Source organism: Echiichthys vipera, assembly GCF_963691815.1.
Source record: "Echiichthys vipera genome assembly, chromosome: 12".
In the NCBI taxonomy this organism is placed as follows: Eukaryota; Metazoa; Chordata; class Actinopteri; order Perciformes; family Trachinidae; genus Echiichthys; species Echiichthys vipera.
In genome coordinates this window covers 711,085-733,506 of record NC_139837.1, presented here as the reverse complement: position 1 = coordinate 733,506, position 22,422 = coordinate 711,085, and the positions used below count along the sequence as shown (strand labels likewise).

The 22,422-nt window shown below is 43.6% G+C and overlaps 2 protein-coding genes across 2 annotated transcripts in view; one reads left to right on the top strand and one right to left on the bottom strand.

Moving 5' to 3' along the window:
• Positions 1 to 16,588, bottom strand: part of g2e3 (G2/M-phase specific E3 ubiquitin protein ligase) — a gene marked incomplete at its 3' end in the record, with an annotated part of 29,049 nt that extends 12,461 nt beyond the window's left edge. Inside the window, exons 1-14 of the mRNA XM_083924519.1 lie at positions 16,501 to 16,588; positions 15,359 to 15,418; positions 14,827 to 14,924; positions 14,638 to 14,739; positions 13,922 to 14,046; positions 13,638 to 13,806; positions 13,305 to 13,411; positions 13,090 to 13,206; positions 12,746 to 12,870; positions 12,575 to 12,656; positions 9,050 to 9,220; positions 8,821 to 8,975; positions 7,481 to 7,665; positions 7,233 to 7,405 (exon numbers count right to left, since the gene is read on the bottom strand). Coding sequence (XP_083780645.1) covers positions 7,233 to 7,405; positions 7,481 to 7,665; positions 8,821 to 8,975; positions 9,050 to 9,220; positions 12,575 to 12,656; positions 12,746 to 12,870; positions 13,090 to 13,206; positions 13,305 to 13,411; positions 13,638 to 13,806; positions 13,922 to 14,046; positions 14,638 to 14,739; positions 14,827 to 14,924; positions 15,359 to 15,401 — 1,652 coding nt within the window. The 5' untranslated portion in view covers positions 15,402 to 15,418; positions 16,501 to 16,588. The remainder of the gene's footprint in view (positions 1 to 7,232; positions 7,406 to 7,480; positions 7,666 to 8,820; positions 8,976 to 9,049; positions 9,221 to 12,574; positions 12,657 to 12,745; positions 12,871 to 13,089; positions 13,207 to 13,304; positions 13,412 to 13,637; positions 13,807 to 13,921; positions 14,047 to 14,637; positions 14,740 to 14,826; positions 14,925 to 15,358; positions 15,419 to 16,500) is intronic.
• Positions 16,589 to 17,700: 1,112 nt separating this feature from the next.
• On the top strand, positions 17,701 to 22,056 carry drc2 (dynein regulatory complex subunit 2; the record flags this gene model as incomplete). The annotated part of the gene is made up of 8 exons (XM_083924518.1): positions 17,701 to 17,844; positions 18,503 to 18,670; positions 18,755 to 18,924; positions 19,203 to 19,353; positions 19,655 to 19,832; positions 20,984 to 21,240; positions 21,353 to 21,487; positions 21,778 to 22,056. The coding sequence occupies 8 exons, from the start codon at positions 17,701 to 17,703 to the stop codon at positions 22,054 to 22,056; spliced, it is 1,482 nt and encodes a 493-aa protein (XP_083780644.1).
• Positions 22,057 to 22,422: the final 366 nt, after the last annotated feature.

Below are 22,422 nucleotides of genomic sequence, written 5' to 3'. Positions count from 1 at the left end.
ATATATTCAGGGAACAGAGAGGAACAAAAAACAACGTCTGTAACGTTCTCTGAAGATTATAAACGTGAACTACTCCTCATGTGTTAAGTATACAGGTCCGCACCAAACCATTTTATAATGTTTTTATGAGTGTTTACAGCTGCTAATGTATGTAACGCTTTTACTATGATGATACATGACAGTTAAATATTGAATCTGTGTCTATAATACCCACATCCTGACATGTAAACGTGACATCTGTCTGCCACACTGTCAACTTGTTTCATTACGTTTAAGTTTAAATATGAAAAACTGACTTTGTAATATATGAATCAGAATCAGAAATACTTTATTGATGCCCGACGGGAAATTGCAGCATTACAGAAAATAGTACTACTAGGACTAACGTTACTACTGCAGCTTCTGCTGCTGCTGCTGATAATAATAATAATAATAATAATAATGATGAAAACTGCCCATGGAGAATGCAAGTATGTCTGATGACTACTATTTAAATGTGTTGAGTTTGAGAATGTCTCAGATTAACATTGTGTGTGAAGGTATCTGAATTTTGGACAGAATATTAGACTCAGACTTACTCATCCCCATTAAGCTTGTTGTATTGAAGATGTGTGACAGCAAACACAGGTTGACTCATTAGTCTGAAGTATTACAGTATAATTTTGAGATTTGTTTTCCTCTGAAGTCTGGTGTTTTGGCACGTGTTTAAGTTTATAGATCTTTAAGAACATGTATTTTTCTACTTGATTATGCAGTGTTGACATACATTGACCGAGAAATCTTCATATTAAATTGTTTTTTCCTCACAAATCATTGCAGATGACATTGTGTGCCATGGATAATCATCCTGCAAAGAGCTCCCATCCTGCTGTCATGTCTGAGAAACTGATGGAAGAAGCTTCATGTTCACACGACACTCCTCAACAGGTACATTAACCATCATCACTTGATGTTTACTTTTACAGCCTCTGTAAGTCTGGTTTTTGGCCACTAAATAAAGCAAATGAGCTTTATTAAATTAAATAAAACAGTTGAGTCCAATGCCTCAACGAGTCCAAAGATAAAGGAACTTTTAAGATGGATGTGAACCTGTCTGGATAGTTTCCCTTGGCCCAATTCTTACTGTATTCTGGCACATTTACGATGTCCCCACAATGCACTTTTTATGTTACTATTAGTGTTAAATACGATCCAGAGATGCTTTGTCCCCACAAAGGATGAAAACTTGGTGTGTTAAATGTCCCCATTAAGCTTGTTGTATTGAAGATGTGTGACAGCAAACACAGGTTGACTCATTAGTCTAAAGTATTAGAGTAAAATTTTGAGATTTGTTTTCCTCTGAAGTCTGGTGTTTTGGCACATGTTTAAGTTTATAGATCTTTAAGAACATGTATTTTTCTACTTGATTATGCAGTGTTGACATACATTGACCGAGAAATCTTCATATTAACAATGTTTTTTCCTTACAAATCATTGCAGATGACATTGTGTGCCATGGATACACGTCCTTAAATTGTGTTTTCCTTACAAATCATTGCAGATGACATTGTGTGCCATGGATACACGTCCTTAAATTGTTTTTTCCTTACAAATCATTGCAGATGACAGTGTGTGCCATGGATAATCATCCTGCAAAGAGCTCCCATCCTGCTGTCATGTCTGAGAAACTGATGGAAGAAGCTTCATGTTCACACGACACTCCTCAACAGGTACATTAACCTTCATCACTTGATATTTACTTTTACAGCCTCTGTAAGTCTGGCTTTGGCCATTAAATAAAGCAAATGAGCTCATTGTAAGGTTACTGTATTGTCAATCAGGTCTCCTAACATTTAAGTCCAATGCCTCAATGAGTCCAAAGATAAAGGAACTTTTAAGATGGATGTGAACCTGTCTGGATAGTTTCCCTTGGCCCAATTGTTACTGTATTCTGGCACATTTACGATGTCCCCACAAAGAACTTTTTATGTTACTATTAGTGTTAAATACGATCCGGAGATGCTTTGTCCCCACAAAGGATGACAACTTGGTGTGTTAAATGTCCCCATTAAGCTTGTTGTATTGAAGATGTGTGACAGCAAACACAGGTTGACTCATTAGTCTAAAGTATTAGAGTAAAATTTTGAGATTTGTTTTCCTCTGAAGTCTGGTGTTTTGGCACGTGTTTAAGTTTATAGATCTTTAAGAACATGTATTTTTCTACTTGATTATGCAGTGTTGACATACATTGACCGAGAAATCTTCATATTTACATTGTTTTTTCCTTGCAAATCATTGCAGATGACATTGTGCGCCATGGATACACGTCCTTAAATTGTTTTTTCCTTACAAATCATTGCAGATGACAGTGTGTGCCATGGATAATCATCCTGTAAAGAGCTCCCATCCTGCTGTCATGTCTGAGAAACTGATGGAAGAAGCTTCATGTTCACAAGACACTCCTCAACAGGTACATTAACCTTCATCACTTGATGTTTACTTTTACAGCCTCTGTAAGTCTGGTTTTAGATATTAAATAAAGCAAATGAGCTCATTGTGAGGTTACTGTATTGTCAATCAGGTCTTCTAACATTGAAGTCCAATGCCTCAACGAGTCCAAAGATAAAGGAACTTTTAAGATGGATGTGAACCTGTCTGGATAGTTTCCCTTGGCCCAATTCTTACTGTATTCTGGCACATTTACGATGTCCCCACAATGCACTTTTTATGTTACTATTAGTGTTAAATACGATCCAGAGATGCTTTGTCCCCACAAAGGATGACAACTTGGTGTGTTAAATGTCCCCATTAAGCTTGTTGTATTGAAGATGTGTGACAGCAAACACAGGTTGACTCATTAGTCTGAAGTATTAGAGTAAAATTTTGAGATTTGTTTTCCTCTGAAGTCTGGTGTTTTGGCACGTGTTTAAGTTTATAGATCTTTAAGAACATGTATTTTTCTACTTGATTATGCAGTGTTGACATACATTGACCGAGAAATCTTCATATTTACATTGTTTTTTTCCTTACAAATCATTGCAGATGACATTGTGTGCCATGGACACCCATCTTTAAATTGTGTTTTCCTTACATATCATTGCAGATGACAGTGTGTGCCATGGATAATCATCCTGCAAAGAGCTCCCATCCTGCTGTCATGTCTGAGAAACTGATGGAAGAAGCTTCATGTTCACACGACACTCCTCAACAGGTACATTAACCTTCATCACTTGATGTTTACTTTTACAGCCTCTGAAAGTCTGGCTTTGGCCATTAAATAAAGCAAATGAGCTCATTGTGAGGTTACTGTATTGTCAATCAGGTCTTCTAACAGTTGAGTCCAATGCTTTAACGAGTCCAAAGATAAAGGAACTTTTAAGATGGATGTGAACCTGTCTGGATAGTTTCCCTTGGCCCAATTGTTACTGTATTCTGGCACATTTACGATGTCACCACAAAGAACTTTTTATGTTACTATTAGTGTTAAATATGATCCAGAGATGCTTTGTCCCCACAAAGGATGACAACTTGGTGTGTTAAATGTCCCCATTAAGCTTGTTGTATTGAAGATGTGTGACAGCAAACACAGGTTGACTCATTAGTCTGAAGTATTACAGTACAATTTTGAGATTTGTTTTCCTCTGAAGTCTGGTGTTTTGGCACGTGTTTAAGTTTATAGATCTTTAAGAACATGTATTTTTCTACTTGATTATGTAGTGTTGACATACATTGACCGAGAAATCTTCATATTTACATTGTTTTTTCCTTACAAATCATTGCAGATGACATTGTGCGCCATGGATACACGTCCTTAAATTGTTTTTTCCTTACAAATAATTGCAGATGACAGTGTGTGCCATGGATAATCATCCTGCAAAGAGCTCCCATCCTGCTGTCATGTCTGAGAAACTGATGGAAGAAGCTTCATGTTCACAAGACACTCCTCAACAGGTACATTAACCTTCATCACTTGATGTTTACTTTTACAGCCTCTGTAAGTCTGGTTTTAGATATTAAATAAAGCAAATGAGCTCATTGTGAGGTTACTGTATTGTCAATCAGGTCTTCTAACATTGAAGTCCAATGCCTCAACGAGTCCAAAGATAAAGGAACTTTTAAGATGGATGTGAACCTGTCTGGATAGTTTCCCTTGGCCCAATTCTTACTGTATTCTGGCACATTTACGATGTCCCCACAATGCACTTTTTATGTTACTATTAGTGTTAAATACGATCCAGAGATGCTTTGTCCCCACAAAGGATGAAAACTTGGTGTGTTAAATGTCCCCATTAAGCTTGTTGTATTGAAGATGTGTGACAGCAAACACAGGTTGACTCATTAGTCTGAAGTATTAGAGTAAAATTTTGAGATTTGTTTTCCTCTGAAGTCTGGTGTTTTGGCACGTGTTTAAGTTTATAGATCTTTAAGAACATGTATTTTTCTACTTGATTATGCAGTGTTGACATACATTGACTGAGAAATCTTCATATTTACATTGTTTTTTCCTTACAAATCATTGCAGATGACATTGTGTGCCATGGATACACGTCCTTAAATTGTGTTTTCCTTACAAATCATTGCAGATGACAGTGTGTGCCATGGATAATCATCCTGCAAAGAGCTCCCATCCTGCTGTCATGTCTGAGAAACTGATGGAAGAAGCTTCATGTTCACAAGACACTCCTCAACAGGTACATTAACCTTCATCACTTGATGTTTACTTTTACAGCCTCTGTAAGACTGGCTTTGGCCATTAAATAAAGCAAATGAGCTCATTGTGAGGTTACTGTATTGTCAATCAGGTCTTCTAACATTTAAGTCCAATGCCTCAACGAGTCCAAAGATAAAGGAACTTTTAAGATGGATGTGAACCTGTCTGGATAGTTTCCCTTGGCCCAATTCTTACTGTATTCTGGCACATTTACGATGTCCCCACAATGCACTTTTTATGTTACTATTAGTGTTAAATACGATCCAGAGATGCTTTGTCCCCACAAAGGATGAAAACTTGGTGTGTTAAATGTCCCCATTAAGCTTGTTGTATTGAAGATGTGTGACAGCAAACACAGGTTGACTCATTAGTCTAAAGTATTAGAGTAAAATTTTGAGATTTGTTTTCCTCTGAAGTCTGGTGTTTTGGCACGTGTTTAAGTTTATAGATCTTTAAGAACATGTATTTTTCTACTTGATTATGCAGTGTTGGCATACATTGACCGAGAAATCTTCATATTAAATTGTTTTTTCCTTACAAATCATTGCAGATGACATTGTGTGCCATGGATACACGTCCTTAAATTGTTTTTTCCTTACATATCATTGCAGATGACAGTGTGTGCCATGGATAATCATCCTGCAAAGAGCTCCCATCCTGCTGTCATGTCTGAGAAACTGATGGAAGAAGCTTCATGTTCACACGACACTCCTCAACAGGTACATTAACCTTCATCACTTGATGTTTACTTTTACAGCCTCTGTAAGTCTGGTTTTGGCCATTAAATAAAGCAAATGAGCTCATTGTGAGGTTACTGTATTGTCAATCAGGTCTTCTATGTAGATAGTGTCTGCCTCTCTGATCCATGGAGAGAGCTGGTTCTAAAGTAAAGGAGCCCAGTGACTAAAGGTTCTACCTCCCAGTCTATTTTTTAGAGATACTGGGAGTCACTAACAGACCTGCATTCTGGGAGCAAATTGCACTGACAGGACAGTAGGGAATGATGAAGTCTTTCAGATAAGGTACAGTATCTCAAAAACTAAAGCACTTTTGAGGGTCTTCCATCTGTCCTAGAATGTCATATGATCACAACTGGTGCCTCGGATGTAGGTTTATGTCAGCTGTAAACGGATAAACTGAGAGCTGAACACTGAACAAATCACTGAGGACAGATGCCCATATCAGCTCTGATTAGCCTCATAATTTCACTTGTACTGTACTGATGCAGGACTTGGAACTTTAGCTTCTCCCTTATACTGTTACTTAAAACTTTATTTTTGTCTCCTTACAGGTAGAGCTCCACAGAAAAGAACACCATGGCAGGTGGCGGAGGTTAGGGCAGTAGAGAGGCAAATGAATCAGTTCATCAGATCTTGTACGGTACCATCAAAGGGAGACTGCGAGAAATGTTTGAGAGCTGAACCTGAAGCTCTCAGTAACAGAAACTGGCAGAACTTAAAATTTTATGTCTACAACAGGATTACAGCCTTAAAAAGGAAAATGCACCCCAAATAGTATGGCGAACACAAAGAAAATGGTTGTGGAGATGTTTAGTTTTTTCTTAGTCTTTTCTTCTGTCTGTGACTGATAACATCCACCCAGTTCCAGCTTTGTGGGAGTTACCCTGTATTATTTGTTCTGTTCTGTAAAACTTTAAGTAGAAATCTGGTGTTAAATGGACTTGGGGTGTATTAAACATGATAATGAGTACGTGTTTCAATACCCCCAAGTCCATTTAACATTGGATTTCTCCTTTTAAAATGGAATTTCATGAAGCCAATTGTTCAGTCTGGCAGATAGTCTCTTAAAAGTTCAAGCCTTGAGGACACACGCAGAACTTGCGTGTGAATGTTTTTTTTTTACACATAGTTTTACTGTCATTGCAGAATTATAATTTATGCAATGTAACCTATCGGTCTTTGACCTTGTGTCAATAAAAAAGTATGTTCAAAAAGTATGGTCAGTTGTGCAGATCATGTAACTTGGCAGTTATTTCAGGCTAACGAGACCAAACACTAACTAAATTTATCAGGGTAGAGCAAAAACTTCACTTCCAGTGATCACTGGGACATTAAAGCTGCATATATGGAATCTGTGGTCAATTCTGGTAGTGGAAATGGTGGTAGATGGTGGAAATGTCCAGTAGTTGTGTCCCAATCTTCCCTGCTGTCTTAACCACGTTCTGGAGAGCCTATATGCCATTGAAATATAAAATTATTTAAATATGAATATGTCCCCACTAGTAACATATTAATCTGTGTGAAGTATGCAAATTTATGTTAATGTGGTCCCCTGTAAACAGGTTAACTAGTTTTTCCGGAAGTCCCCATAAAGCACACCAGGGACAGGTCTATACCCTTACTTCGACTTTTCTAAGATTTTAAGGCGTGTTTAGGCTCACTCACTAATGGCTACTTTACCTGATTTTTTTCACACTTGTAGAACTTCCAGAAAGGGTAGTCCCCACAAGTGATGATTGCAAAATTGGTCCCCACGAATTATGGAAACCAGTATGTGTGTGTGTCTGTGTGTGTGTGTGCACCTCTGCAGTGGCAGCTGCATCCTGGTGATCATGGTGAAGCCGACCAGGTCCTCCACCAGAGCCTCTCTCTCCTCCAGGCTGCTGATTGGTCGGTTGCAGCCGGCCAGCTCCAGGAATTCCCAGCTCGCCGCCGCGGCGTCCTTCAAGTCGCTGAGAGACTCCGCCTCTGCGATCTGAAAGCAGCCAATCAGTGAGTGAGTCCTGCAGGCGTGTGTGATCGTGAGGAGACTCCAGGGCGCCACACTCACCCTGCTGACCCGCTGGGTGAGGGGTGTGTCCGGGGTCATGTGCGTGATGGCGAGCGGGCGGTCGGGCGGGTGGTTGAACAGACACTGGTACAGAGCGGGAGAGAAGAAGCCGACAGGACGCCCGCCGTGGACCAGAGAGAGCGCCAGCAGGCAGCCGGCGTCGAAGTACAGGTCATCACGGAGAGCTGCACACAAACAGGGAGAGCAGGTCAGGTGCAACACTCACATCATCATTATATTTATATTTATATATAATGTTTATATATTTATTTATATATTTATAAACAAATATGTACGTTTATTTTATTATTATCTGCTTCACTCATTTATTTATTTGACTTTTTAATTTTATAGAATTTTTATTTGTTTTTAAATAAAAGGGAAAATTAAACATAAATTAATTAATAGAAAATATTAATAAAAAAATAATATTCATAAAAATAAATACATTTATTTATTTTATTTACTTCCTTATTTCACTTGTTTGTATTTAAATGCATTTATAATATAATTAATTCACTTTGCATTTTTACCCTGTTTTTAATGCGTATATTTATTTTTAATATTATTTTTTGTTTTATTTAATGGCAAATTAATGTTCTATTATTTATAGTCTAGGTAATATAATAAAATAATATATTATAGACATTTATTAATGAGTTTGTTTTAAATTGATTGAATTCTGATTATGGCAACGAGAGATTTGTGCCACATAGAAAATAAATATGTAAATAAAATGAGGACAAAAGCTGACTAACATATTTTTATTAATGGTTAAATATTAAAAATAAAATATTAAATATTAACATCTTTTTCATTTATTTCTCTTTTATTTTCCCCTGGCATTTAACAATAAATTAAAATTGATTCATTTATTTGTGTAATATTTTCCCTTTGTATGATTATTTATTGACTTCTGTTTTATTTTCTTGCTGCATTAAAATAATAAACGAAGAAGAAATAATAACACAATAATAAATAAAACATTTAAAAATGAAATGAAAAAAAGTACAATAATAAAATAAAAAATAATACAATTGAAATTGTATAAATAAGTAGCAAAATAATAAAATAATAATAATAATAATAATAGAGAAGAAGCAAATTAAAACATATTCATGTCACATTTATTCTCTAAATTATTTTTGGTTAATTTAATGGCAAATTACTTAATTTATCAAGTCATTTTTTTATGTTTTAATGATTTTGGAGCTTTAATAACAACTGAGTCATAAAAGACGATAAACAGATAAATAAATAAATAAATAAATAAATAAATAAATAAATAAAGTAAATGAGTGTGTCATAAATAAATGAGTGTGAGTCCTGAAGAGTCCTACCCCGGGAGTCCAGTGCCAGGTTTTTGCACCCGTCCGGACCCTCGAACACCACAGAGTCCTGGATCTGCTGCAGCAGCAGCGTCAGGAAGTCCTGCCTGGCCGCGTCCTCGTCCTGGATGCTGCTGGGAAACGCGGTCCGCTGGTCGTCTGTGAAGCTGGACGCAGACCAAACGTGAAAAACGACAAAGCTCGGAGAGAAAACAGAGCGAGAACCCGAACGTGCGCTCACCTGACTGACAGAGTGTGTGTGGGGTCAAAGTCGGCCCTCCGCACGAGCTCCACCCCTGCAGCCAGCGCCTGGTCCCCCTCCACCTCCACCTGCACGCTGAGGGGGCGGAGCCGAGGGCCCAACGCCTGCAGCATCTCCACAGGTGATCTGGATCCGACAGGTAACAACGGTCTGAGAGAGACAGCAGAGGACAGGTGTGAGGTTTGTTTACAGCTGACGGAGGACAGGTGTGAGGTTTGTTTACCTCTTACAGCTGACGGAGGACAGGTGTGAGGTTTGTTTACCTCTAACAGCTGACGGAGGACAGGTGTGAGGTTTGTTTACAGCTGACGGAGGACAGGTGTGAGGTTTGTTTACCTCTAACAGCTGACGGAGGACAGGTGTGAGGTTTGTTTACCTCTAACAGCTGACGGAGGACAGGTGTGAGGTTTGTTTACCTCTTACAGCTGACGGAGGACAGGTGTGAGGTTTGTTTACCTCTTACAGCTGACGGAGGACAGGTGTGAGGTTTGCTTACCTCTTACAGCTGACGGAGGACAGGTGAGAGGTTTGTTTACCTCTAACAGCTGACGGAGGACAGGTGTGAGGTTTGTTTACCTCTAACAGCTGACGGAGGACAGGTGTGAGGTCTGTTTACCTCTAACAGCTGACGGAGGGCAGATGTGAGGTTTGTTTACCTCTAACAGCTGACGGAGGACAGGTGTGAGGTTTGTTTACAGCTGACGGAGGACAGGTGTGAGGTTTGTTTACAGCTGACGGAGGACAGGTGTGAGGTTTGTTTACAGCTGACGGAGGACAGGTGTCAGGTTTGTTTACCTCGTACAGCTGACGGAGGACAGGTGTGAGGTTTGTTAACCTCTTACAGCTGATGGAGGACAGGTGTGAGGTTTGTTTACAGCTGATGGAGGACAGGTGTGAGGTTTGTTTACCTCTTACAGCTGACGGAGGACAAGTGTGAGGTTTGTTTACCTCTTACAGCTGACGGAGGACAGGTGAGAGGTTTGTTTACCTCTTACAGCTGACGGAGGACAGGTGTGAGGTCTGTTTACCTCTAACAGCTGAAGGAGGACAGGTGTGAGGTTTGTTTACCTCTTACAGCTGACGGAGGACAGGTGTGAGGTTTGTTTACAGCTGACAGCTGACGGAGGACAGGTGTGAGGTTTGTTTACCTCTTACAGCTGACGGAGGACAGGTGTGAGGTTTGTTTACCTCTAACAGCTGACGGAGGACAGGTGTGAGGTTTGTTTACCTCTTACACCTGATGGAGGACAGGTTTGAGGTGTGTTTACAGCTGACGGAGGACAGGTGTGAGGTTTGTTTACAGCTGACGGAGGACAGGTGTGAGGTGTGTTTACCTCTAACAGCTGACGGAGGACAGGTGTGAGGTTTGTTTACCTCTAACAGCTGACGGAGGACAAGTGTGAGGTTTGTTTACAGCTGACAGAGGACAGGTGTGAGGTTTGTTTACCTCTAACAGCTGACGGAGGACAGGTGTGCGGTTTGTTTACAGCTGACGGAGGACAGGTGTGAGGTTTGTTTACAGCTGACAGCTGATGGAGGACAGGTGTGAGGTTTGTTTACAGCTGACGGAGGACAGGTGTGAGGTTTGTTTACCTCTTACAGCTGACGGAGGACAGGTGTGAGGTTTGTTTACCTCTTACAGCTGAAGGAGGACAGGTGTGAGGTTTGTTTACCTCTAACAGCTGATGGAGGACAGGTGTGAGGTTTGTTTACAGCTGATGGAGGACAGGTGTGAGGTTTGTTTACCTCTTACAGCTGACGGAGGACAGGTGTGAGGTGTGTTAACCTTTTACAGCTGACGGAGGACAGGTGTGAGGTTTGTTTACCTCTTACAGCTGACAGAGGACAGGTGTGAGGTTTGTTTACCTCTTACAGCTGACGGAGGACAGGTGTGAGGTTTGTTTACCTCTTACAGCTGACGGAGGACAGGTGTGAGGTTTGTTTACCTCTTACAGCTGACGGAGGACAGGTGTGAGGTTTGTTTACCTCTTACAGCTGACGGAGGACAGGTGTGAGGTTTGTTTACCTCTTACAGCTGACGGAGGACAGGTGTGAGGTTTGTTTACCTCTAACAGCTGACGGAGGACAGGTGTGAGGTTTGTTTACCTCTAACAGCTGACGGAGGACAGGTGTGAGGTTTGTTTACCTCTGACAGCTGACGGAAGACAGGTGTGAGGTTTGTTTACAGCTGACGGAGGACAGGTGTGAGGTTTGTTTACCTCTTACAGCTGACGGAGGACAGGTGTGAGGTTTGTTTACCTCTAACAGCTGACGGAGGACAGGTGTGAGGTGTGTTTACCTCTTACAGCTGACGGAGGACAGGTATGAGGTTTGTTTACCTCTTACAGCTGACGGAGGACAGGTGAGAGGTTTGTTTACCTGTTACAGCTGACGGAGGACAAGTGTGAGGTTTGTTTACCTCTTACACCTGATGGAGGACAGGTATGAGGTGTGTTTACAGCTGACGGAGGACAGGTGTGAGGTTTGTTTACAGCTGACGGAGGACAGGTGTGAGGTGTGTTTACCTCTAACAGCTGACGGAGGACAGGTGTGAGGTTTGTTTACCTCTAACAGCTGACGGAGGACAGGTGTGAGGTTTGTTTACCTCTTACAGCTGACGGAGGACAGGTGTGAGGTTTGTTTACCTTTTACAGCTGACGGAGGACAGGTGTGAGGTTTGTTTACCTCTTACAGCTGATGGAGGACAGGTGTGAGGTTTGTTTACCTCTAACAGCTGACGGAGGACAGGTGTGAGGTTTGTTTACCTCTTACAGCTGATGGAGGACAGGTGTGAGGTTTGTTTACCTCTCACAGCTGACGGAGGACAGGTGTGAGGTTTGTTTACCTCTAACAGCTGACGGAGGACAGGTGTGAGGTTTGTTTACAGCTGACGGAGGACAGGTGTGAGGTTTGTTTACCTCTCACAGCTGACGGAGGACAGGTGTGAGGTTTGTTTACAGCTGACGGAGGACAGGTGTGAGGTTTGTTTACCTCTGACAGCTGATGGAGGACAGGTGAGAGGTTTGTTTACCTCTTACAGCTGACGGAGGACAGGTGTGAGGTTTGTTTACAGCTGACGGAGGACAGGTGTGAGGTGTGTTTACCTCTTACAGCTGACGGAGGACAGGTGTGAGGTGTGTTTACCTCTTACAGCTGACGGAGGACAGGTGTGAGGTTTGTTTACCTCTTACAGCTGAAGGAGGACAGGTGTGAGGTTTGTTTACCTCTTACAGCTGATGGAGGACAGGTGTGAGGTTTGTTTACCTCTTACAGCTGACGGAGGACAGGTGTGAGGTTTGTTTACCTCTCACAGCTGACGGAGGACAGGTGAGAGGTGTGTTTACCTCTTGCAGCTGACGGAGGACAGGTGTGAGGTTTGTTTACCTCTTACAGCTGACGGAGGACAGGTGAGAGGTGTGTTTACCTCTTACAGCTGAAGGAGGACAGGTGTGAGGTTTGTTTACCTCTTACAGCTGATGGAGGACAGGTGTGAGGTTTGTTTACCTCTTACAGCTGACGGAGGAGACGATGGGGGATGGGTGGTGTTTGGACAGCCGACCCACCTGAGGAGATGTAACCAGGGAGGCTGGAGAAGAGAAGCACATGGTTCACATTAAAGATTATTGGTTAAACGTCAGAATGATAAATAATAACAAAGGTGAGTGATTGTCGGACCCCTCCCGTCAGCGGCCTGGGTGCAGTCGCTGCAGGCCCAGTCCGTGGCGTCCAGCTTCAGCCCCGAGCACTTCCTGTGCGTCCCTCCAGAGCCACAGAGGCAGCAGCGGATCACCTGGAACCACCTGACACAAACAACAACAACAACAACAACAACAACAACATGGTCACATGGGTGCTGCTCGTCTCCGTCGCCTGGTTCCAAACGTCTGATACAAACCCTGTGGATTTGGCTTTTTTCTGTATATTATTTTATTGATATTTATATCTGTAAGTTTCCGTATATGTTGTTTTTACTGTATTTTATATTTTATATATTTATATTTCTCTGTTGCTGTATTTACCCGGTCTTGGCGGAGTGCGTGCGCCCGTCGGTGCAGAGGCAGTTCACAGCGTCACAGTGCACGTAAACCTCCAGCAGTTCTGAATACGCGTTTGCCTCCAACTCCCATGATGCATCTCTGCAGAAGAGGAGACACGGTGACGCAGGAAGCAGGAAGCAGGAAGCAGGAAGCAGGAAGCAGGAAGCAGACGTGTGTAGTCATGAAGGATCCGTTACCTCTCGGGGACGAAGATCCCCATCCTCAGCATCTCCTCCTGGAAGCTCTCCTTGTTGTTGCACAAAGTGCATCTGAAGAAGAAGAGGCCGGCGCTGTGGGCCTGACGCTGACACACACACACACACACAAGCAACACAAAGAGAGAGAAAGAGAGAGAGAGAGAGAGAGAGAGAGAGAGAGAGAGAGACACACACACACACACACACACACACACAGGGACCCACACACACATGAGCAACACACACATGAGCAACACACACACACACACTTGAATATTTGATGCTAAACTCTTCAGTAAAGAGACGTGTTGACGTGCGGCGGCGGCGTCCCACCTGCACACAGTCCCGGTGGAACCAGCTGGCGTGGCAGGACGGACACTTGAGGACGGAGAAGCTCAGGACGGGCTCGATGGAGTCCAAGCAGATGGAGCAGGACTGGGGCAGACTGAGGTCCAGACCCGCACACAGGGACTGGGTGGGACTGTGGTCGGGACAGAACGACCTGGACATACACACACACACAGAGACAATAATAATAATAATGATAATAATAATATAGTTATGAGGGCGTGTGTGTGTGTGTGTGTGTGTGTGTGTAACGGGCGGGCAACGCTCACGGGAAGAGTCCAGTGAACTGAGAGATGAACTTGTTCCTCCTCCCACAGGGGAAGTGAACCATCTTCCTGCAGCTGCTGACGAAGCAGCCGACACACGCGCCCTTCTTCTTACAGCAGCTGCACGTCTGAGACACACACAGTAAACAACGCAGAGTAAACAACACAGTAAACAACACAGTAAACAACACAGTAAACAACACAGAGTAAACAACACAGTAAACAACACAGAGTAAACAACACAGAGTAAACAACACAGTAAACACACACAGTAAACAACACAGTAAACACACACAGTAAACACACACAGAGTAAACAACACAGTAAACACACACAGTAAACAACACAGTAAACACACACAGTAAACACACACAGTAAACACACACAGTAAACACACACAGTAAACAACACACAGTAAACAACACAGTAAACAACACAGTAAACAACACACAGTAAACAACACAGTAAACACACACAGTAAACACACACAGTAAACAACACAGTAAACACAGAGTAAACAACAAAATAAACAACACAGTAAAAACACAGTAAACAACACAGAAAACACAGTAAACAACAAGTAAAAAACACAGTAAACACAAAGTAAACACAGTTAACACAGAGTACACACAATAAACAAACAGTAAACAACACAATAAACAACATATTTATATGATTAATATTTGAATATAAATAAAGCATGTTTAAACGTCTCTCACCAGTCGGGCCGAGCGGCGGCTCTCCTGTTTGATGTCGTTCACCAGGAAACCGAAGACGCCCTCGTCCTCCCGTCCACGCTGGTAAACGCCACACGACGTCAGCTGTGACACGACACACACTGATGATGTCACACCCCGGCTGTGAGGCGTGACATCATCAGTGTGAGACAGGAACTCACGCACACTCACCAAACAGAAGTAGTGAACGGAGAGTTTGTGTTCTTTCAGCGTCACTTTCTCTCCAAACAGAACCGGGTCATCGTCTCCGAGTCTGCACAGAACACACACTATACACACACACACAGACACAGACACACACAGAGAGTCACACACACACAGGCACAGAGAGAGAGAGACACACACACACACACACACACATAGACAGAGAGAGACACATACACGCAGAGAGACACAGAAAGAGACACACACAGAGAGAGACACAGACAGACAGACAGACAGACAGAGAGAGAGAGAGACACACACACACACACACACACACACACACACACACACACACACACACACACACACACACACACACACACACACACACACACACACACACACACACACACACACACACACACACACACACACACACACACACACACACACGTTTTTACTGGATATGTTTTTATAACATCCAGAGTTACACTTTAATTGTCCTTAATGGGTGAACACCCCCCCCCCCCCCCCCCCCCGACAGGTGCAGGTCACTCACGGTCCTCCTGGGCGCCGCCGGCCGTCCTCGCCTTCTTCTTCATGATGGTGTGAAACGACGCTGCAGGGACACGGACAGACCCGGGGGTCAGAGGTCAGGGACACGGACAGAGCCGGGGGTCAGAGGTCAGGGACACGTACAGACCCGGGGGTCAGAGGTCAGGGACACGGACAGACCCGGGGGTCAGAGGTAAGGGACACGGACAGACCCTGGGGTCAGAGGTCAGGGACACGGACACGGACAGACCCGGGGGTCAGAGGTCAGGGACACGGACAGACTCGGGGGTCAGAGGTCAGGGACACGGACAGACCCGGGGGTCAGAGGTCAAACAGAGGAGACAGAATCTGACAATTATCACTAATAAATTACTCCATAAATACTCATATACACTTATAACGGTGTTATTGTTACTACTGTTACTGTGGGATTGTTATAACAATCATCTCTATTGTTGTTGTAATAACTAACTCAATATATGTGTAAACATTACATTTATAATAAAGCATATACTTATTTATTATTCTTTACTTAATTATCTTTTTTTGACAAACTGTTTCACATTAATGACAAAGACATGAACTCAACTTAAAAAAAAGAAAATAAATAAATCTGGGTATAAAAATACTTCTGTATAACAAACCATGTAAATATATAAAGCAAAAAATATTATAAATATAAAGAAAAATATGATTTTTTATAAAGAATTAGGGACTTTGAGAGTTTTGATTCTTTATTTCTGTCTTTTGTAAAGCGACAGTTGTTGTTTCCTCACATCTGAACTGAAGTTTCAGATGTTTTTCATTAGAAATGTTGATTATTTATCTTTGTTTAACACAAAAGCGCAGTGACAGCGAAGCTAACTTAAAGCTAACTGTGAATAAACAGCGACAACACAGTGACGTCACGGTAATAAAGTAACATATTAAAGTATAACCGTCAAATATGTCTTTAAAACACATATTTATATTTAAAACATGTTTAAAAACCTTTTATTAAAACATACGAAAGTGCTGTTGAGTCAAAGCTCGGACTCTGAGGCTCAAACGTTACCTAATGAAAAAAAGACTCCATTTTGTTTTCGGCTCATTTAAAGTTAGAATTTTACAAAATGTCTGCGACGGAAGTGTTGAATAAACACCTACTTTACATCCGGCGGCGGGAGAAAGTGAGACTTCGGGCACTTTGTGTCGTTTGGAGCAGATTTAATCCAGTTGTTTCGGTTTATTTCGAATTATCCGCCGAGTTTTAAATTTCCCTCTTTCAAAACAATAGGACCTCATTTCCGCTTCCGGTGTTTCTTCTTCTTCGTCTCCTTCGGGTGTTTCCGCTTCAGCGCCCCCTGTGGACGGAAGGCGAACAGCTGGTGACTCATTTTTAAGGTTAAAGCCTCAAACTTTCACATTATTTATCTCAAAATTATATTTTTTTACATCCACGTGTTCTCTGAAAGCAGCCGAGTCTCGCGATACCAACCACGCACATTTTCACATAATATTTATTTCACAAAATAGCAAAAATGACAAACATACTTTTTCAAACTCCTCCTCCTTTGTAGTGTTTAGTGACATTTCATATTTTATTTTATTTTTTTCTTTTCTACATATTTGGTTTCATGTTTATTTATTTTATTTAAACAAACAAAAAACTAAAAAAAACTACAATTACACTCTGGAGTGATAGTGACGTCACAGTGGCTCCAGACCAATGGGGAGCCTCTGGAGCCGTTGCCATGGAGACGGAAGACAAACACACATCAGCGACAGCAGCAGCGAAAACAGTCGCGTTGTTGTTGTTATTAACATATACATACATATAAATATAAATATAGATATAAACATTATTCCACCTTCTCTCCGGTGAGTTTCACTTTGTTTCATCAGAAAAATGTTTTATAAACTTTTTAAAAACGCGTTTTAATGACGTCACGCGGTCTGACCGGAAATATTAACGTGATCATTTACTTTATGGAACATTATTTACTGAAAACTGCGCTGTTTTCATCTGTTTTTAGTCATTTTGCATCTTTTTGTGGTAGTTTTGCATCTATTTTTAGTCATTTTGCATCTTTTTGTGCTGGTTTTGCATCTATTTTTAGTCATTTTGCATCTTTTTGTGCTGGTTTTGCATCTATTTTTAGTCATTTTGCATCTTTTTGAGGTGGTTTTGCATCTATTTTTAGTCATTTTGCATCTTTTTGTGCTGGTTTTGCATCTATTTTTAGTCATTTTGCATCTTAAGTTTCAATATGACGTCTAAAATCACTTAATTTTGACCTTTGCTCAAAAATCCAGGTGTTGTTCGGTGAAACGAGTGAGGAAGACGAGGAGGAGGAAGAGGGCGTGATGCCGAAGAAAACCAAGAAAGGTGGAGGAGGTAAAGGTGGAGTGAAGACGGAGGAGGAGAGGCTGATGCTGCAGCAGCAGAGAGCTCAGGCGGAGGAGGAGCTGAACACCAAGAAGGAGGAGATGCTCACGCTGTTTCTGAAGGTCGATGCTTTTATCAGTTATGTTCATGTCATTATTATTATTATTATTATTATTATTATTGTTATTATCATTATTATTATTATTATTATCATCACAAAGGTAGAAACAGTAAAGTGAGCTCTGATCTGCTCCGGCGTTGTGTTTGCGTGTAAAGGTAAAAACACTAAAGTGAGCTCTGATCTGCTCCAGCGTTGTGTTTGCGTGTAAAGGTAAAAACACTAAAGTGAGCTCTGATCTGCTCCGGCGTTGTGTTTGCGTGTAAAGGTAGAAACACTAAAGTGAGCTCTGACCTGCTCCAGCGTTGTGTTTGCGTGTAAAGGTAAAAACACTAAAGTGAGCTCTGATCTGCTCCAGCGTTGTGTTTGCGTGTAAAGGTAAAAACACTAAAGTGAGCTCTGATCTGCTCCGGCGTTGTGTTTGCGTGTAAAGGTAGAAACACTAAAGTGAGCTCTGATCTGCTCCAGCGTTGTGTTTGCGTGTAAAGGTAGAAACACTAAAGTGAGCTCTGATCTGCTCCAGCGTTGTGTTTGCGTGTAAAGGTAAAAACACTAAAGTGAGCTCTGATCTGCTCCAGCGTTGTGTTTGCGTGTAAAGGTAAAAACACTAAAGTGAGCTCTGATCTGCTCACGCTTGTTGCGCTGATGTCTCATGTGATCAGGACAAACTGCAGAAGGAGGAGAGGAACACGGCGGTGAACCTGCTGAAGCTCAGTGACGGCTGGAGGTCCGTCCTGCGGCAGACTCGAGCCGGCGAGCTGCGGCGAGACCTCACGGTGCTGGGGCAGACGTTTGAGAGGCAGCTGGACGGTCTGGACAACGTCGTCAAGGTGACCGACCCGCCCCCGCTGCATCCCGTACCTTCACCCCCCACCCCCCGACCCTCAGTACCTCACTTCCTGTTTGCGTTGCAGAATCTGGACGGCGACCTGCAGGAGGCGGCGCGTCAGTCAGCTCAGGTGAGGCGCGTCCACCTGCAGCACGTGGAGCGTCTGCGGGCGCTGCAGGACAAACGGCTCAAGTTTGTGCAGCAGCAGTGGGAGGACGGCCTGAAGCAGCTGGGCGCCAGGTTCAGCTCCGAGAGGTCAGACTGTCACAGGCGCTACAAAGAGACGCAAAACAACCACAAAGAGACACAAAACAACTACAAAGAGACACAAAACAACTACAAAGAGACACAAAACAACCACAAAGAGACACAAAACAACCACAAAGAGACACAAAACAACTACAAAGAGACACAAAACAACAACAAAGAGACGCAAAACAACCACAAAGACACAAAACAACTACAAAGAGAAACAAAACTACCACAAAGAGACACAAAACAACCACTTTTGTCTCTGGTTGTGTGTTTTTCAGGAAGCAGATGTCGTCGCACTGTCGGCAGCAGCGCGCCGACCTGGAGGACGCCGTGTTCGTCCTGGAGCAGCAACACAACGCAGAGATGGACGAGATCCACCGGCTGTACGGCGAAGGCATGGCGGCGTACGAGAGCGCGCACGAAGACAGGGTACGGCCGCACACGCGCGCGCACACACGCACGCGCACGCAAGCGCACGCACGCACACGCACGCACGCACACACACGCACGCACGCACACGCGCACACACACACACACACACACACACACACACACACACACACACACACACACACACACACACACACACACACACACACACACACAGTCAGCTGCTGTCACACACAGATGACACTAATGTTTCCATCTAAAGAAAATAAAGTAAATGATAAAGGAATGCGGCGGTGACTGTCGGGAGCTAACGGGAGCTAACGCTGATCTCTGTGGACAGAAAGCCGCCGTTGTCATGGACAACAAGGACCTGCTGGAGGACAAGGTCCTCCGGAACCGGGAGGCGGAGCAGCGCTGCAGCGTGGAGACGCGGGAGCACGCCTCCCTGCTGCTCAAGGCCCAGAAGGGCGTCCAGGACACGGACGCACAGGTGGAGAAGACGAAGGCGCTGCAGGTCAGTGACGCACTCTAACACACGTTTATGCTCCTAGAGGACACTTTAACACACGTTTATGCTCCTAGAGGACACTTTAACACACGTTTATGCTCCTAGAGGACACTTTAACACACGTTTATGCTCCTAGAGGACACTTTAACACACGTTTATGCTCCTAGAGGATACTTTAACACACGTTTATGCTCCTAGAGGACACTTTAGCACACGTTTATGCTCCTAGAGGACACTTTAGCACACGTTTGTGCTCCTAGAGGACACTTTAGCACATGTTTATGCTCCTAGAGGACACTTTAGCACACGTTGATGCTCCTAGAGGACACTTTAGCACACGTTGATGCTCCTAGGGGACACTTTAACACACGTTTATGCTCCTAGAGGATACTTTAACACACGTTTATGCTCCTAGAGGACACTTTAGCACACGTTTGTGCTCCTAGAGGACACTTTAACACACGTTTATGCTCCTAGAGGATACTTTAACACACGTTTATGCTCCTAGAGGACACTTTAGCACACGTTTATGCTCCTAGAGGACACTTTAGCACACGTTTGTGCTCCTAGAGGACACTTTAGCACACGTTTATGCTCCTAGAGGACACTTTAGCACACGTTGATGCTCCTAGAGGACACTTTAGCACACGTTGATGCTCCTAGGGGACACTTTAACACACGTTCATGCTCCTAGAGGACACTTTAACACACGTTTATGCTCCTAGAGGAGACTTTAGCACGCGTTTATGCTCCTAGAGGACACTTTAACACACGTTTATGCTCCTAGAGGAGACTTTAACACACGTTTATGCTCCTAGAGGAGACTTTAGCACGCGTTTATGCTCCTAGAGGACACTTTAACACACGTTTATGCTCCTAGAGGACACTTTAACACACGTTTATGCTCCTAGAGGAAACTTTAACACACGTTTATGCTCCTAGAGGACACTTTAACACACGTTTATGCTCCTAGAGGACACTTTAACACACGTTTGTGCTCCTAGAGGACACTTTAACACACGTTTAGGCTCCTAGAGGACACTTTAACACACGTTTAGGCTCCTAGAGGACACTTTAACACACGTTTATGCTCCTAGAGGACACTTTAACACACGTTTATGCTCCTAGAGGACACTTTAACACACGTTTATGCTCCTAGAGGACACTTTAACACACGTTTAATCCTCGTCTCGTGTCAGGAAAGCGTCCTCCTGCTGCGGGAGCACCTCAGCGCCAAAAAGTCCCAGAGCAAGACAGTGGAAGAAGATCTGTCAGCGGCCAGAGAGCAGGCGAAGTGGAGGACTCACGGGCTCCGGGCTCAGCTGACTCAGACTCAGGCCAAGGCCAGGAAACAGCTGACCCAGCTCACTGTGCAGAGCGACCACGCCGCCAAGAGGCTGCAGGACGTCATCGCCAAGGTGACGCAAGGCCTCACTTCCTGTGTGCTTCTCAGAGTCAAAGGCACTTCCTGTTATAACGTAGAGAAATCCTGCCCTGTCCTCACGCGTGTTCCCCTCTGTCCCCGTCCAGGGTCACAAGGTTTTACGAGTCGCTGAAGTTTGTCACACGCTGGAGAGCGAGCAGAGCGCCGTCTCCTCTGCGTTGTTCGCTCCAGAGGAACTCACGTGGGAGAGAACGGGAGCGGAGACGCAGGAGCCCGTGAAGGTAAGACCCTGTCGTCCACGCACGAGCGACAACCAGGAAGCTGCAACGCCTGCAGGTCTCTGAGTGTCCACGGTGGGCAGGCTCCAAAACAGAGCACTGACCAAAAAAGGGCATGTACGTGACGCTGGGGGGAGGGGCGTACGCCCATCTGGCTGTCACACTCAGAGAACTGACGCTGACGGAGCTTCCTGATTGGACCACACAGGAAGCTGGGGGCGGGGCGTTGACGCTTCTGGTTCATAGGTGTTTGTAACAGTGAGCGTTGCCTTCACTGACCTGCGTGTGTGCAGGAGATCCCGGGGCTGCGGCGGGTGGAGCGGAGCGCCAACGCGTCCGTGCTGCGGCGAGAAGCTCTGAGGAGACAGCGAGACGCCCTGAGCCGAGAGAACCAGCAGCTGCGGCTCCTGCTGAGGCAGCACCTGGACGCCATGACGGTGGACGGCTGCGGCCCGGACGGACGCCACGCTCTGCTCACCGTGGACCGGGCGCCGACCACCGCGGTGCCAGCCGACACCGACAGGCGGTACACCGTCATCGAGGGCGTCCACGCCGCCCAGCGCTCACTGTGACGCAGACACGAGCGCAAAGGATCAGTTATGAAAAACACGACTGTCTCTTTTCTTTCTTTTGATTTAAAATATGAAAAATAAACAGATTTCACGCTGAAACGTAAACAGCAGGTTTCCTGACTCTGCGTTTCTCCGCAGTTGAAGGTCGACACCTCGGCGTGTTCAAACCAAACTTTTCACGCCACATTAATCAGCGCCTGATCGTTTCGTCTCTGGAAGATTTAAAAATCAAAATAATAAATAATAAAAATGATTTTCACGAACATTCATCTCTAAGTTTGTTTGTTTGTTTCGTCTCAAAGAGAAAAACAAAAACTCTTATTTTGTGTCGATTATGTTCTTTAATGAAAAGCTACAGTTTATTAT